Below are 14,429 nucleotides of genomic sequence, written 5' to 3'. Positions count from 1 at the left end.
CACTGAAAGCCTCATGCTTAAAATAAACACCTTTAATGCTCTAAAAGACACTTCTGGCACTGAATGCACAGGGACGGGCCATAATGATGGTGAAGCATTTTATTTTATTGAGTAATTCCAGGAAACTTGTCAGATCTGTTAAACATTACTAGAGATAAATGATACCAGGAACTGTATTTCCTAAACACTTCTACCTGAATGAGCACTACCATTTCCATCCTCTCATGTCATACTTTGCTTTTCCGTGAGCTTTCCATCCACAGTACCAGGTGTTAGTGCACACATCTGTCACACACACCTATATCCACATCTATCTAATTTTTATCTATCACTGCCAGATCCACCTGGTACCCAGCTTTCCACCAGCTGCAGTGGATCTAGATCTGTACAACACTGGTCACAGCAAAACATGCACCTACCAACACTCATGCCATGGTCCCATAAACACTCTGACGGCACACCCTGTGGTGTTTCTTTTTTTATGGTTCTGCACACCATGCCTGCACCTTTTCCATTTGGCCGAGAACTTCCAGTGTCACAGCAAACAGCGCAGTCCTGTCAAACGCCCTCAAGCTCACAACTCATTTCACTTACAAATATCGATAAGCCTCCCTCAGACTGTGCTGCACACACAGTAGGAAGCATTTTCAAACTGAACAGGCAGAAGAGATGAAAGAAGTGCTGTGAGATTCATGGAGTTGTCAGAGCAATCAGCAAATCTTCAGTACCAAACAACTGCCAAGTGTTTAAGGCGAAAGTTAAAACTTTCTAATTGAGAGCTGTAGCACTCAATTTACCTTTGTGTCCGTGAGTTACAACAGACCAAGGCCCATTTTACTGAGTTGTGTGCTGAGGCACATGTAGTCCATATCCCCAAAACTAAAGTAACTTTCCTCCTGCTTATACAGCTACACATCTCTCCTCTTTGGAGGCTTCCTTCCACTCTTGGCCTTGCAAGAGCTAGGTTTAACACTCATGCTCCTAGTACAGAATTAAATCAACAACAGAGCAAATAATTAGATACACAAATAAGAGCCTGAGAACAGAATTACACTACGTGTAACTATCTGACCCACCCTCATGACAAACATCTAAGGAGCTTGAGCTGTTTCCTTGCCTGTGGAGTCATAAACACTTCATTGTTCCTCTTCAGTAAATTCTGCCCTCATATAATTCCTCCGCTTCAGAACAAAACAGCTTGGAAACCTCCTTTTATCTGTCACAAAATGGCAGCTTTATGAAGTCTTCTATAATCTACGCTAACAGCAGATGGCAGTTCAAGGACACCAGCTAATGTTGCTCTGGTTGGTAGGTCATACTCTTGGCCGCCTGTAAATTCCCCGTTAGCTGGAGAGTCATAAGCTGTGCAGTCTCAGCCTCCCCTGCTCTCGGGACTAACCTGGAGACATCAGGAGTATCCTTGGCAGTCCTAGTATTGCAAAGAGAAACAGAACTTCTTTGACACTTTCCTTGGGTTGTGATTCCAGCTTGTGCTGGAATCCCTGGGGCTTATCGGAGCAATAGGAAAGCTGGTATTACAGCCACGTGTGAATTACAGCACACTTAAATTCACAGAACACAAACACTTATGAGTAGTATTTTCTTAAGTGACAAATGACCCTCAAAAATGCAAGGAAGCACAGACTACAAATCAGAGAAGTTCACAACTTCATCACTTTTGATCTGCAAAATAAAAGCATTTGGAACAAGTGAAATAAATTCCTCTAATTTTTCATACTTTCCTGGGACAATCAATGACCAATTCAAAGCTGTTTTCCTGTTTTTATACCCTATTTATCCCCTGTGGTCTGTTTTCCCCTCAGCATAACATCTATTCAAATATCTTTGGTCACTTTTATGAGGAATGTTTAGAAAAGCTGAGAAGAAACTTGCCCACCTTACTTGCAAAGAAAGCCCCCCCTCACTAACTCTCATTCTGCTTATACAGAAATGCCTTAAGAAAAAAATAAGGGCTTTTAAATAAAACTACTGCAATTGGAAGTTAATTCACATGAGGTCTTGCTTAAAAAATAGGGGAGGAGGAGGAGCTGCACAGGTGGGAGTCAGCTTCTTTCTTCAATGAAGAAAGAGTAGTTACACAGGCACTGTACAGTGACATCTTTTTTCTCTCTAAGAACATCAGAAAACACAGTAGAAAATTATTTACACCTGCCATGTATCTCATTATTCAGGGACCTGGTACTGTATTTAATACTACCCAGTACTTAGCATTCTAAAATCTCTTTTCAGATGCTTGTAACTAAATGGCTGTGCAGTGGGCATCATGCAAGCGTCCTGAAAGGAATTGTTTGTTTTGCACTCTCCAGGGAGTCTGGAAGCTAATAAAGCTTTAATGTCTCTGCTGAACATGGAGGTAAGAAACACGCACTCAGTAATTACATGTGGCAACAGGCCTGTAGGACATATAGTACGTGATCATACAGTTAAAGATCATGTTGTTGATGCACAACAGAGGCGGGTTAAACTGTATCGGCAAGGTTATTTCCCAGTTTTTGACCTCCATGCATGTTTAAAGCTTTTTTTTTCCCCAATATAAAACTTTTTTAAAAATTATTTTTGAGGTACAGTAATATAGACAGGTAGGTAAAAAGCTTTAACAGTTAGCTTCTGGTATTTTGGGAGACTTGCCTATATTACTTCTATTCATAGGTAGAGAAAACGAACTCAAGGAAGAAATTAAGATATTTATTTATGTATTGTTACAAATTTTTGTTTTGTTTTGTTTTCCATTAAACATAGTTAACAGGACAACCTATTTGCACTCAGGCCTTTCAGCATCTTAATAAGCTAAAATATACACTTTTGGTGCCATATAAGTTATGGTCAAAAATAATTCTCAAAGACATAGTGAGGGGACAAGAACTTTAAGCAAAATAACTCAAGTTGAAATAGTCAATTCCCTTCAACAGTGGTTTCTATTTCATGAGATTATATTCTTTACACTAGCAAACTATATATAAACAATACCACAAAACTACTATAATTGCAGAAATGTAAAAAATATACACAAACATATACACAAATTGCTGTGTTTCTGTCTGAGCTACCTAATTATTAAGAAATCCTGTACAAATGTATGATTTGTATTTATGTACTTCATTTGTAGTATCTAACTTTTTAATTGTAAACAAGATTCAGCATGTAGAGCAACTTAAAACAGTTGTCAGAAGCTTAAATCATGAGGCCTGGAGACTGAGAAGAACTACGCACACAAGGGATCCAAACTGACATAAACACCCACACGTTTTCTGACAACGCTTATATAGCTGTGAGACATGGGATGTTTAAAAGATTTAGAAGTATTTGACTACTCTAAATAAATTCTTAGGTTTCACTGTTTTACAAAATGCATACATTTCAACATTTAAAGGAAAATCAGTACCACATTTGCGGATATATGGATCACGTTCAGTAAGAATGTCTGGTTCATAACCATTTAACAGCTTTTTGGTTTATTAAGAAACCTTTCTTGGCAACTCAAGCAACTGTAAATGAACGCAAGCAATAGGTGTTCACAATCAGCCACCTAATGAGAAAATAAAACCAGGTGCATCCCTTAAGTACATAGGAACTCACTGATGGCTGACCTAATGCTTCTCATCAGGCAAGTTACGCACAGGATGCACCACACTGCTACAAAGCTGCAGTGTTCAGGAACCATCAACTGAAACTGGAAAGAAAATGGAAGCTGCCTTTGCATGGATGTGATGATTTGTTGCTCTCAGTCATCACTAGGATGCTTATGAAGCACAGTTTTGGCTTTGATTTGTGTTTTGTTTTGTTTTCAAAAGACAGCTGTCTTCTTTCGTGTGCATCATTGCATTATTCGAAGTGCCAGGATGCTTAAAAAACCATCAAGGATGACAGTTCTGTCTATCAGGACAGCATCACACTAAGCAGTAGCAGTAGTGTCAATCAGTTCAACGTTATAGAGACTTACAACATTAAACATGGACTGTGCCAGTTTACATCCACTACAAATATGAGAAGTGCTAGTACCTATAGCCAACCGATTTCAGGGGAAAATTCAAATACAACTATTTTTGCAGATCTCCTCATGCTAACAGAGAACACAGCAATGTATACATAGACTTCCATTTCCAGGAAATGTGTCCATACATCTAATTTTTGTGTACTTTTTTAAGTACCTGAAAATTCTTACAGTATTGAGCAGAACATTTGAAGAATCTCTTCTCATACACAATATATAATTTTCGATTTAAAACAAGCCACTCTACACAAGACACTTTTGAAAACAAGGTCTTAATATAAAGCCTAGTTTGGCAAGTTCTGTGGTTTTGGTTTTTTAAACCTTTCAAACACTGCAAGATCAAGTTGCAACTGAAAAACAATGCAGAATATACAGCCAAAAATTAAAAAAATACTTGTAAAAATAAAATGCTGGGGAAAAAAATTAAATCAGTTTCACTGAAAAGGCTCAATAAAGTGCAAGCAGTAAATTCAAGGGATTACAGAGTGAAAAGTGAAGTTTAATAAAATTGTATGATCCACATTGTTGACAATGAGAGAGACTCTAAAAAGTTTTTTACCTTCGCAGCATGCCCTCATATAAAAATATATTCTAATTGCATTGCAGTACAATCAGATCATGTCAGAATTGAAAATTAAATGAACACTGAAATGCCACTGCTCGTTTTCAGCAATGTTAAAAAGGAAGAAAATATGTAGATTTATATTATTCAAGGTATACTCCAATTAACTGGATGAACAGGACCAGCCAAAATTACACAGCATGGTAACTGCAAATGAAAATGATGCATTGCTACTTACTTTCATTGACTCATCACCACTTCTTGAGAAGGCATTCAGGAGGTGCCAAACTGCAGCCATGGAACTCACTCCTGTACAAAATGCTCAGTCTTTGAGCTTTCACTAAGGCAGAACTCTCTAATTACTGGACACTAGCATGAACTGCAGCAAGTATTTTTACAACAGAAAGTATCTCATGTCATTAAATCTGTGGGTGTTTGTCCTCTCAAAAGCATCTCCTGCTTACAAGAAGTCATTTAACTGAAATAACCAAGGCTAATCACAACTTAGATGATTCCAGTGAATGAAAACAAAACTTTATCGCATCACCTGTCAACCATTGCAAGAATTCCATTGTAACTGGAGTTTTGTTTTATGAAAAACAATAAAGCAGGCTGCAGAAGTCTTCCCAGCACTGGGGACATATTCAGATAATTTACCCTTCAGCCAGATTCTCTGGTGTCCCAGCACAGCTAGTGTGATATCAAAATGAACAAGCAGTAACTATTTTCCTTCATAAACTCCTATTTGACCTGTAAGGCCCACCAGCAAAGTTTTGTCTAATGACAAGTATTAAACAAAAGAGAGGGAAACAACCTCTTCATCACCCCTAGAGACTGAAGTCTGATCAAAAGCAGCTGATGTCCCTCCTTCAGTGGAGATTTTCCACATAACATATTTGCAGGATTTCCATTTATGACAAGCACAGGACTATGATAAATTTCAGTTCTCACTAATCATCCAAAGTGTTAAGTCATTGAAATTCAAAATGAATACTTTTCTATTCTGAATATTCTTTACTTTTTATTCTCAAGTTTGTGCTAATACAATGAAAAAGTTTATTCCTGCACAGGTAGTTCCAAGCCTTTTAACTGTCCAGAAATGGTGCAATGTCAGTTGCTTAATAAAGCTTTGTGGACACTGTGGTCACCTATTAAACTGCAAATAGTGTCAGTACCGACTTCAATTTTTGAACTTTTGTTGTCTTAATTTTTCTTTAAATCTTCTCATCCATCCCCAGTTCAAATTAAATGACCCCAAATACTCATTGTCAAATAACTGATGACACACAATTTAAATTAAAAACATATCTCAAGAGCAGCAACTTTGCAACAATATGAACTTTAAATAAAAGCAGATTATTCAAATAAAGTCTGTATAGAATTTTAACCATGAAATTATGAAATAATTTGTTTTTACTTTACTTAGGATTACTCATTCTTACAAAGAAGTGTTGGCCCCAACAATACTTAACTGCTGTTTTCCCAAAGAATAGTTATTTTTAGCCTTGTAATTGGTGTAGCAGAAGACAAAAGTGTTTTTACACATAATGAGTAGTTTAAACAAATTTAAGACACTTTTCTGTAGGATCATCATCAAATGATGCTCTTTTCAATAATTTTTGTAAGCTTCTAAACCACGTAAAGGATAATGCACGTTACATTTTATTCACACTATAAAAAAAGCACAATATACAGGCCATATCCTTTAAAGTGCAACACAACAGAACATTTCTGCAACATTCAGATTCTTCAAAGACCCACAAAAGTAGGTATTTAATATTTAGGAACAAAGCCTGTTCATAGGTGTATCAACACTGAATCTAAATTCTGAATGGTTATCAAGCTTGTCCTTGCTGTAAGTGCCACGCTAAAAGCGATGCTTATGACCACTAAATGATATTATCTGCTTCCATACTACACAGCCTTCATGTCTCATGTCTAAAATGAAAGCTTTTCTCTTTTAGTCAGTGAAGTGCACCTGCAGAGCCCTCTATTAAGGACAGTTCTCTGACTATGCTCAGAAAACATTTTTAAAGTATACTTAGTTTCACCAGACAGGCTGCTGCTTCAGATGTTAAATCTACCACGAAAAATATGGTAAATGGAACAGAGCAAGCATGTCTCTCGGTTGGCAGCGCATGCTTCGCTATGTTTGGCACTATCTACCAAAGGTATTGGTAACACACAGCATAAGCAAGTACCAATTTGCTTTTCACTTCATAAATATTTTTGGTTGGATGTTTTGCTAATAGTAGTTGAAAACCTCATTTGTTCCTGAGATGAGCATTACAAAACAAAGCGAGCTCCATCTAAAGCTGCCAACAGGACAATCTTCTGCATCTCCAGCCTTGCTACCTCCCTGCTGAGCTAGATTTATAATCTCAATCCTCCCCAAGGCGCCACTTCTGAGACTCTTCTTGACGCACATCTGGCCTGATCTGGTTTCTCATTCCACCTAGAACATTTGAGGTTGCCTCTGTTGCAACAATGAAAGGTTTCACCACAGTTGGTGGAATTTGGCGGAGGACTCCTCCTACTGCTCCAGTTACTCCTCTGTTTTCATGCTCACGAGCAGCAGTCTCGTAGATTGTTTGGGCCGTGTCGGTAATCCCCTTCAAGAAATTAAGAGAAATTAGTTACACTAAAAGAGAAAAAGCAGCCTCTCCTAATGTTAAAAGAAACTTAAACAGCTCAGCATTCATCCTCCTTGTGATTTGTATTGTAATTGTAGCACAACTATACTGATACACATATGATTTAGCTCTTCTAATGAGGCTTAAAATAAGACTATTACGAACTTAGAGATGAAAATATTTCACATAACTTCTGGTGTCACTTCTTGTGCATGAAGCTGTGGGGTACTGTGAACTATCCAAAACTTACAAAATTCACTGAAAACTCCGCAGCTGAGACCTGACTTCCTAGACATGATATCAGGTGCGAATAACTGAAAGGACAATGCAAAAAGTACAATAAAAACAGGTCAGCATTCTAATTGCTCATACATTGTCATGGTAAAGAAAGCTTTCACTTGTTATAAATCCAGCATTATGTTTAAATTTTAACAATCTCAGTATTAACAGTAACTGGTGGGGGTGAGGGAGAGGGGCAGGGAAGGAAGGATGGATAATGTGGGGCAGGAAATCAGGTTTATGTGTTCCAGAAAAACTGTAAACCTTCACAACTGTCGAACACTGAAGTCCTATTCACACTTATCTGTGTAACATATTAGTTTATTTCTGTTTTTCCGATTTTTCCATGCAAGGTTTCTGTTGGATTAATATTACGGAAAAAGACGGTCTTGTTCAAAATTTTAATCCTGTTCTTCATTTGGCCAGCTTAAACTAACAACTGATATTTCGCTTGCAGTCTCAGGAAACAATTCTTAAGTTTGGTTAAGGACAATTACTTCTGCACTCACCTCTTTTACTACACTGTATGCTTTGGCTACACCTTCCCGTAGGTCTACTGGTTGATGAGCTAAACGATGGCGAGGGAATCGTTTGATCTTTTTTGCTTCAATAAAAGTAGGTCCTGGTGATACCATGTCATATGCAGTTTCTGCAGCTGCCTGAAGATCAGGAGCAAATGCAAAGTATATAAGAAGTCTTATAGCATCTGAAAACTACTAACAGGGTGACAGAATTGTACTAAAAGAATTTTAATTCCACAAATAATATTAATTTACATCAGATGAAGGATTTGTACAAGAACTTCTGGAATGGGTGCATCTGTAACAATACACCAAGTTCCATATTGAAATAGCGAATGCTGTAGACATTGGTAGGGGTTTTTCCCCCTAACTGCCATTCCTTCAAAGGCATCCTCTAATCTGCACAAAATGCTCAAGATAGAAACTGAACATTTGATCAATGGAACATTTTTCTTACAAACACACAAGCATACACATAATTCCACTCATGTGAATAATAGCACTGTTTTTTTACTATATATGTTTGAGCATACGCAACTCTACTATTTGTTGCAATATTTGGTGGTAAAAGTGTATTTTCATTATGTATTTTACATTATGGAGCAGAAATTAATTAACACTTTAATCCAAGATTACTTTACAGTTAAATCAAGAAAGCTTTAGAGACTTCGTGTACATCATCACTATTAGTATTGGTTTTGAGGCTTTTTTTTGTTGCTTGGTTTTGTGGTTTGTTTTGATGTGGGTTTGTTTGTTTTGGGTTTTTGTGTTTGTTGGTGTTTGTTTGGTTAGGTTTTTTGTTTGTTTTAAATAAGCACAGATAAGCTGTCATTTTTTAAAAGTTAAGAATATAGGTCTCATTTTTTAGTGCAGCTGAGTATTTCAGTATTAAACTGTACATTGTACTACATTAAAGACATTCAGAAACATGTAAAAGTTTGGGTGTTCAGCTATGTTTTAACACAATGCAAGCTTTGCCCAGTCTCTGCTTTCTTATTTATACAGCTGCCTTTTTTTTTTCTAGACATGCTCCCAACCTTACATATATAGCATTAAGATATTAGCTTAATATAGAGTACTTACTAGCAACACTTTTCATGTTATGTCTAATTCCAGAAGTAATACACTATACCTGTATAGTCTGAACCATTCTGTTTGTGAGCTCCAGGGCAGCCATTGCAGTGGAAGTACCAAAAGAAGCTGCTCCTCTTTGGAAACCTCTCACAATACGGCCGTCCTTCCGGTACTGCTCTATTGGCAACCACACCAGGTCTTTCAGACCTTGGACTGAAAATGAAAACAGAACGCCATGGTTAGAAAGTTCTCTTGGTTAAGCAAAATGCCTTGAGAGGAAGTGAAAACAAGTGTCAACGTTGTTTGTGGGTTTGTTGTTGTTTTGTTCATTTGTTTAAAACAACTACCATGTGTGTCCGCATAGAAATAAGAATTAACTTACCTAACTGCACCAGTGAATGCATAGGCCCCACTCCTCCCAAAATTCCTGGTAGCTGGTTTTTCTTTATATCATTAAGCCATTCACTGATGGCATAGGAGAACAATTTATCCACACCTAATAATCTGAAGTAAATAAAGTTATTAATATTTACTTTAAAACGTACAGTTCCTAATAAGACATGCATTATTCAATGAAGTAAACAAATATGTCATTTTAACAAAAAGAAACCTGGTTTCAAGTGTTATCTTTTATTGCTGTTGGCTAACCCAAGCATTTCATGCGTATGTGCTTAAAAAAATAGAATTTGAGATGCATAATCACATCCAGTTCAACAGAAAGTAAACATACAAATAAGAGTTTAGCACAAAGACATATATTAAACATTGTCCTGAAAACAGATGTTCTTCTTGAACACTAAATATTTGACAAAAACTAGAATCAAGAAATATTTGTAAAGTCAAAAAGCGTCTTGGATTTCAGAAGTGCATCTTATCAGAGAATTTGCTTTTTGCTTGCTACATTCAGTTATTCACCATAAACTTGTTCAATCTGCAATACCAATGTTAATCTAGAGTTCTATTAACTTACCCATGTCTGTAACAAAGTCTCTTCAGCTTTAACTCTGAGCAGTTTAACTGAGCAAGCCCAATGAGAATCCCAGCTAGTGTCCCCTGTAAGTGAAACATTTTGTTATCACATGAGTTTATTCATCCTGTACAATCTGTAAGTGAGAAATAATTTCATCATCTCAACTCTTATTGCAGGTATTTCTGTCTAAACTGATTCTTCCCCAGTCTCTCAAATGCCACCTGTTATGGTGCTATGAATTATCCCACATGAAATCTCACAAAAGATGAAAAATGGCTTTATTGGCTACTCTAAGAAATTAAACATCTGGACACAATAGGGTGTCTTCAGAAATATTAAAATATAACAAATTATGTGAACATAACTCTGGCATTGGTGTGTTTCAGGCCTTCTAAAGCTGCTGTTTCGTATTTTGATTTCTTTGGCAGCAGTGCAAACTCAAGAAGTTGCTGATTTTAGTTGTCCATATTTTTCTACTGATTGGCCATGGCAGAGTACAAATCTGGTTGTGCAAAGAAGGATTTTTGAAGTCTGCTCTGTGAACTCAGTATGACACCAACACATATTTTAAAAAGAACTATGAGCATTTTTTAATCTATACTAGATTCTGCCATTATTATATTGCAAGGGAAGGAAACGAGAGGAAAAGGGGAAAAAAAATAATCTGGAATTAATGAGGAAGAAAATAAAACACACAATTCTGGCATCAGGTAGTGGTATCATCCTTTGAGGGGCACCACAGCTGTGTAGAAAGATTTCCAGCCAGTCACTAAACTGATAAATAGGACTTCCAAGTCTCATTCTGAGTTAACGATACCTGGAAGGTACACACCCTAGATTTAAGATTAAGAGTGAAAAAGGCTTAAGCTTTATAGAAACTAAAAAAAAGAAAAAAAAACATTTCTACACTTCTCAAAATGGCAACAATAATGAGTAGGGAGCATAAAAATATATCCCAACTCATGAGTGGGAAAAAAAAAATACAAACAAACAAGCAACATCAATTTTTTTGTTCTACAGCACCAGCATTATACACAAACCTGATCCATTGACACGTGCTTGCCGTGGTAATCAAGCCGTATTGGAACTTCTGATGTAAACCGAAATTCTCTGGGATATAAAAAGGAAATTTTACAGTGAAAAACATGAAAAGGAAATAAAATTGTCCTTCCAAAAAGAAAACCATGATTTCCCAACCTCCTGGAATAGGATGCTAAACCATCTTCTGTAAGCCATAAATCCTCTAGTTATCATGTTAATACTTTAGACTAAGCATACAAAATACAATGGCAAATTCAGCTTTTCTTGGTTTTTAACACCCAGTCAAGGTTAGCATCTATAAAAAATTTAATAGTCCTGCAAAAGTGCCACTAGTCCTGCAGGCAAACATCCTCCCTCAGTTTTCCCAGCATGAATTTCAGTTGAAAAAAAAAAAAGTATGTCTAATGATGGTTTTGTGCAGCTGGAACTTCTTAAAAAATGCTGTTGGTGATGTATGTGATGAAATAGAACCACAGTCATTCTTTCATAATTTGGCTCTGCACTGCTTATCAAAGTACACATCTGTTGTTAAAGGCACTGAATACACAAGCTGCATAACAAGCTGAAATTTTTATGAGCTCTTCCCAGTCAGGACTATATTAGAGCTTTTCTTGTGATACGTTAATCTCGTACCTCTCCCATGATATCCTTTTCCTCTATATTCTCTCATCTCTGGTTAATTAGATCTCATTTACATTGTGTAGAGTACAAAAACTGCTCTTTTTATTTATTTGTAAAACATCTCATTACTGCTTCTGTACATGGCAGAGCTTTAATTAATTTTATTTCCTTGTGTACAGCAGTAAGCAAGAGCTAATAAAAACAACATTACCTTCCAGTGATAGAAACAAATATATTTTATCTTCACAATCAGTCAATAAACAAAGAAAGAAATGCACCTTGTCATAAAATCTGAACAGTTTATCATCACACTTTCTTAAAACATTCAGCAGAACAGCTCTGAGTCACTGGGAATTTTACAACCAAAGTTTACCTGAAAAATACTGGCTGATCACTGTATGACGTCACTTCTTGTGAGAAATTATTATCATCTTCATTAACCACATCCATAGAATCAATGCTACCATTTTCATTTGCTTGCTTTTGTGATGAGAAAGAAATGACTGGACTTGGGTCCTTAAGGCTGTTGACATGTCTGGGCATACTACGTGTAATTTCAGCACCAGGAGACTTTTTCACTAAAATAAGAAGTTACACACAGTAAACTGACTCATGTTTTTCACAGTGATTACAAAAGATTGTCTTCATACAATTACTGTGCCCTTAATAGGTTCTAATGCTTATTAATAGGAATTACTAGCAGGGCAATATTTAGATTCTTTTAGTAAGACAGTATCTTAGTTATCAACAGAAATTATTACAAGAAGCTTAAGTTGAGGTTTATGCTTTAGTACAAATAATCCATCCAGCTTTACCACAGTATTGCAGGGTACTTCATTACCCATGCATTTCAGTATGACGTCTTAACGGAAATAAGTACAGCTGCTAACTGACTCACTACTATAGTTAACAGAGGAAATATGCTTCTCAATATATACTGGTTTTTGCATCAGATGGTGTAGTTGATTAGAAGTAACTACTTTAACTGTATACATACATTGTACTGCATAGTTATAATTTTGAACTCTGATCCTTTACCTAAGCTTCAAGCTATTAGACAAACATACTCTTTTATGCAAGAAGTATTAAAGAATGTATTTGTTTTATCTAATAATAACTCTCAATATCTTATACACAGTCCTCATTTTTTTTTCAGTTCTTATTAAATATGCTCTAATTTTGGTGAAACCTTTTATATAATGGAGATCCCAGGAGCCGAAGACCTTTATTGGTATTTATAAAACACAAAACTAAAACACACAAAGTTTCTGTATTCTAGCGAATTAGTTACCAATGCTGGGGTTTGGTCACTAACTCAAGATCTTTTACACACATGAGATTTACATGTGAATTTATAGACATATACACACATTAAAGGAGAAAGAAGCAGCATTTTCAAGTAGATTTTTTTTAAAGTGTACCTTCAGGATCTGGAGTAACTAAGAGTTCTACTTCTGTAGAGAGGCTAGTGAAAAAATCCTTCAGGAAAAACAAGGCATCCTAATGGCAAAAATAAAATCCAATCAGGTTAAAATGAACAACCGAACAAAAAAGCCATAGTTCTCTAAAAAAATGTTATCTACTATTCTAGCTCTTTGTTTCTATACAGATACGAATAAAAACACATTTCTTCTTTTTGACTGCTTAACAAGTGGAGAAGCCACATAGAAATCTAGGACAGAAATCAGAAAGATCCTCTTGGTCATTGCCTCCTGCTTCATATAATATGATTTCACAATCTCTCTAGCTCCATCTTAAAACTGCAGAGCTGTTTTCATCATCAACTTTCACTTTTCAGACTGTTTCAGAACCTGAGTGTTTTAATGACTATAAACTTCCTCTGATTTCCAGTAAAAAGGTATTCAAGTATAGTTTATATTCAGCTCTAATACTGCCAATGTCGGACAAACTATTCCAGATCAGATCTCGCCACTGCTTCCTTAAACGTCATTAATAGCCATGCAGTTAATGACTTAACAGTGAGATGCATCACACTGGTATCTTCTTCATCCTAAAACTAATGACATCTGGACTATCTTTTCTTTTTTTCATTTCTAACTGATAAGTAGGCAGTTTAAGTAGTAATAACAAGAATTTCTAAAATTACTGCATGCAGGTCCATGCTTCCAAGAAAGCTGTGGCTAATTTTGTAGAAGTTTTAATGGTGCATTTTGCTTATAGTACAAAAGATAAAAGACTTAGAAAAGTAATGAAGAGGAAATATATTTTCTCACTAGATGGCAGTATTCCCATGCTATTTTCATATATGAAATTAGAAACTATATGGATTTCAGTTTTTCTATCAGTAAAATGAAAATTTGGTCTCTAATGTGTGCTGAGAGAAACAAAGTAGGTATGGAATTCCTAATTATGCTCTTGAAAAAACGCGCATCTCTCTGCTGACAACGAATTAAGCAAGACATATCTCAACAAAAAGCAATAACTGCACTTTAAATCTAAATACACAAAAATACGTAGTTTCCTTACAGGTGTAAACAAAGTGGGCCCAACTGTTTCTTGAGTATATGAAAAATACTTTGCACAAAGGCTTGTTACAGAAAGTAAAACAACTTTTCCCGTTTCTGTTCTTCATGTCACTGTAGTTGACAGCAAGATCAAAGCCTTCAGAGCCTAGAAGCAGTCCTCAGGGGTCAAGTGCCCTTGACTAAAATCTTGTGAACAGCTTCCGGATCAATGATCAACTTTTTTCAATTAA

At 36.2% G+C, this 14,429-nt stretch overlaps 1 protein-coding gene across 1 annotated transcript in view; it reads right to left on the bottom strand.

Annotated features, from left to right (window-relative positions):
- Window positions 1–2,685: 2,685 nt before the first annotated feature.
- The window catches only part of ATG2B (autophagy related 2B), a 45,771-nt gene continuing 34,027 nt past the window's right edge, over window positions 2,686–14,429 (bottom strand). The window contains exons 35-42 of the mRNA XM_065063542.1: window positions 13,135–13,213; window positions 12,087–12,291; window positions 11,092–11,161; window positions 10,052–10,134; window positions 9,464–9,585; window positions 9,140–9,294; window positions 7,996–8,145; window positions 2,686–7,186 (exon numbers count right to left, since the gene is read on the bottom strand). Coding sequence (XP_064919614.1) covers window positions 6,956–7,186; window positions 7,996–8,145; window positions 9,140–9,294; window positions 9,464–9,585; window positions 10,052–10,134; window positions 11,092–11,161; window positions 12,087–12,291; window positions 13,135–13,213 — 1,095 coding nt within the window. The 3' untranslated portion in view covers window positions 2,686–6,955. The remainder of the gene's footprint in view (window positions 7,187–7,995; window positions 8,146–9,139; window positions 9,295–9,463; window positions 9,586–10,051; window positions 10,135–11,091; window positions 11,162–12,086; window positions 12,292–13,134; window positions 13,214–14,429) is intronic.

Source organism: Columba livia, chromosome 5, assembly GCF_036013475.1.
Source record: "Columba livia isolate bColLiv1 breed racing homer chromosome 5, bColLiv1.pat.W.v2, whole genome shotgun sequence".
NCBI lineage: Eukaryota > Metazoa > Chordata > Aves > Columbiformes > Columbidae > Columba > Columba livia.
The sequence above is the reverse complement of the archived record's forward strand: the minus strand, read 5'-3'. Positions and strand labels throughout refer to the sequence as shown.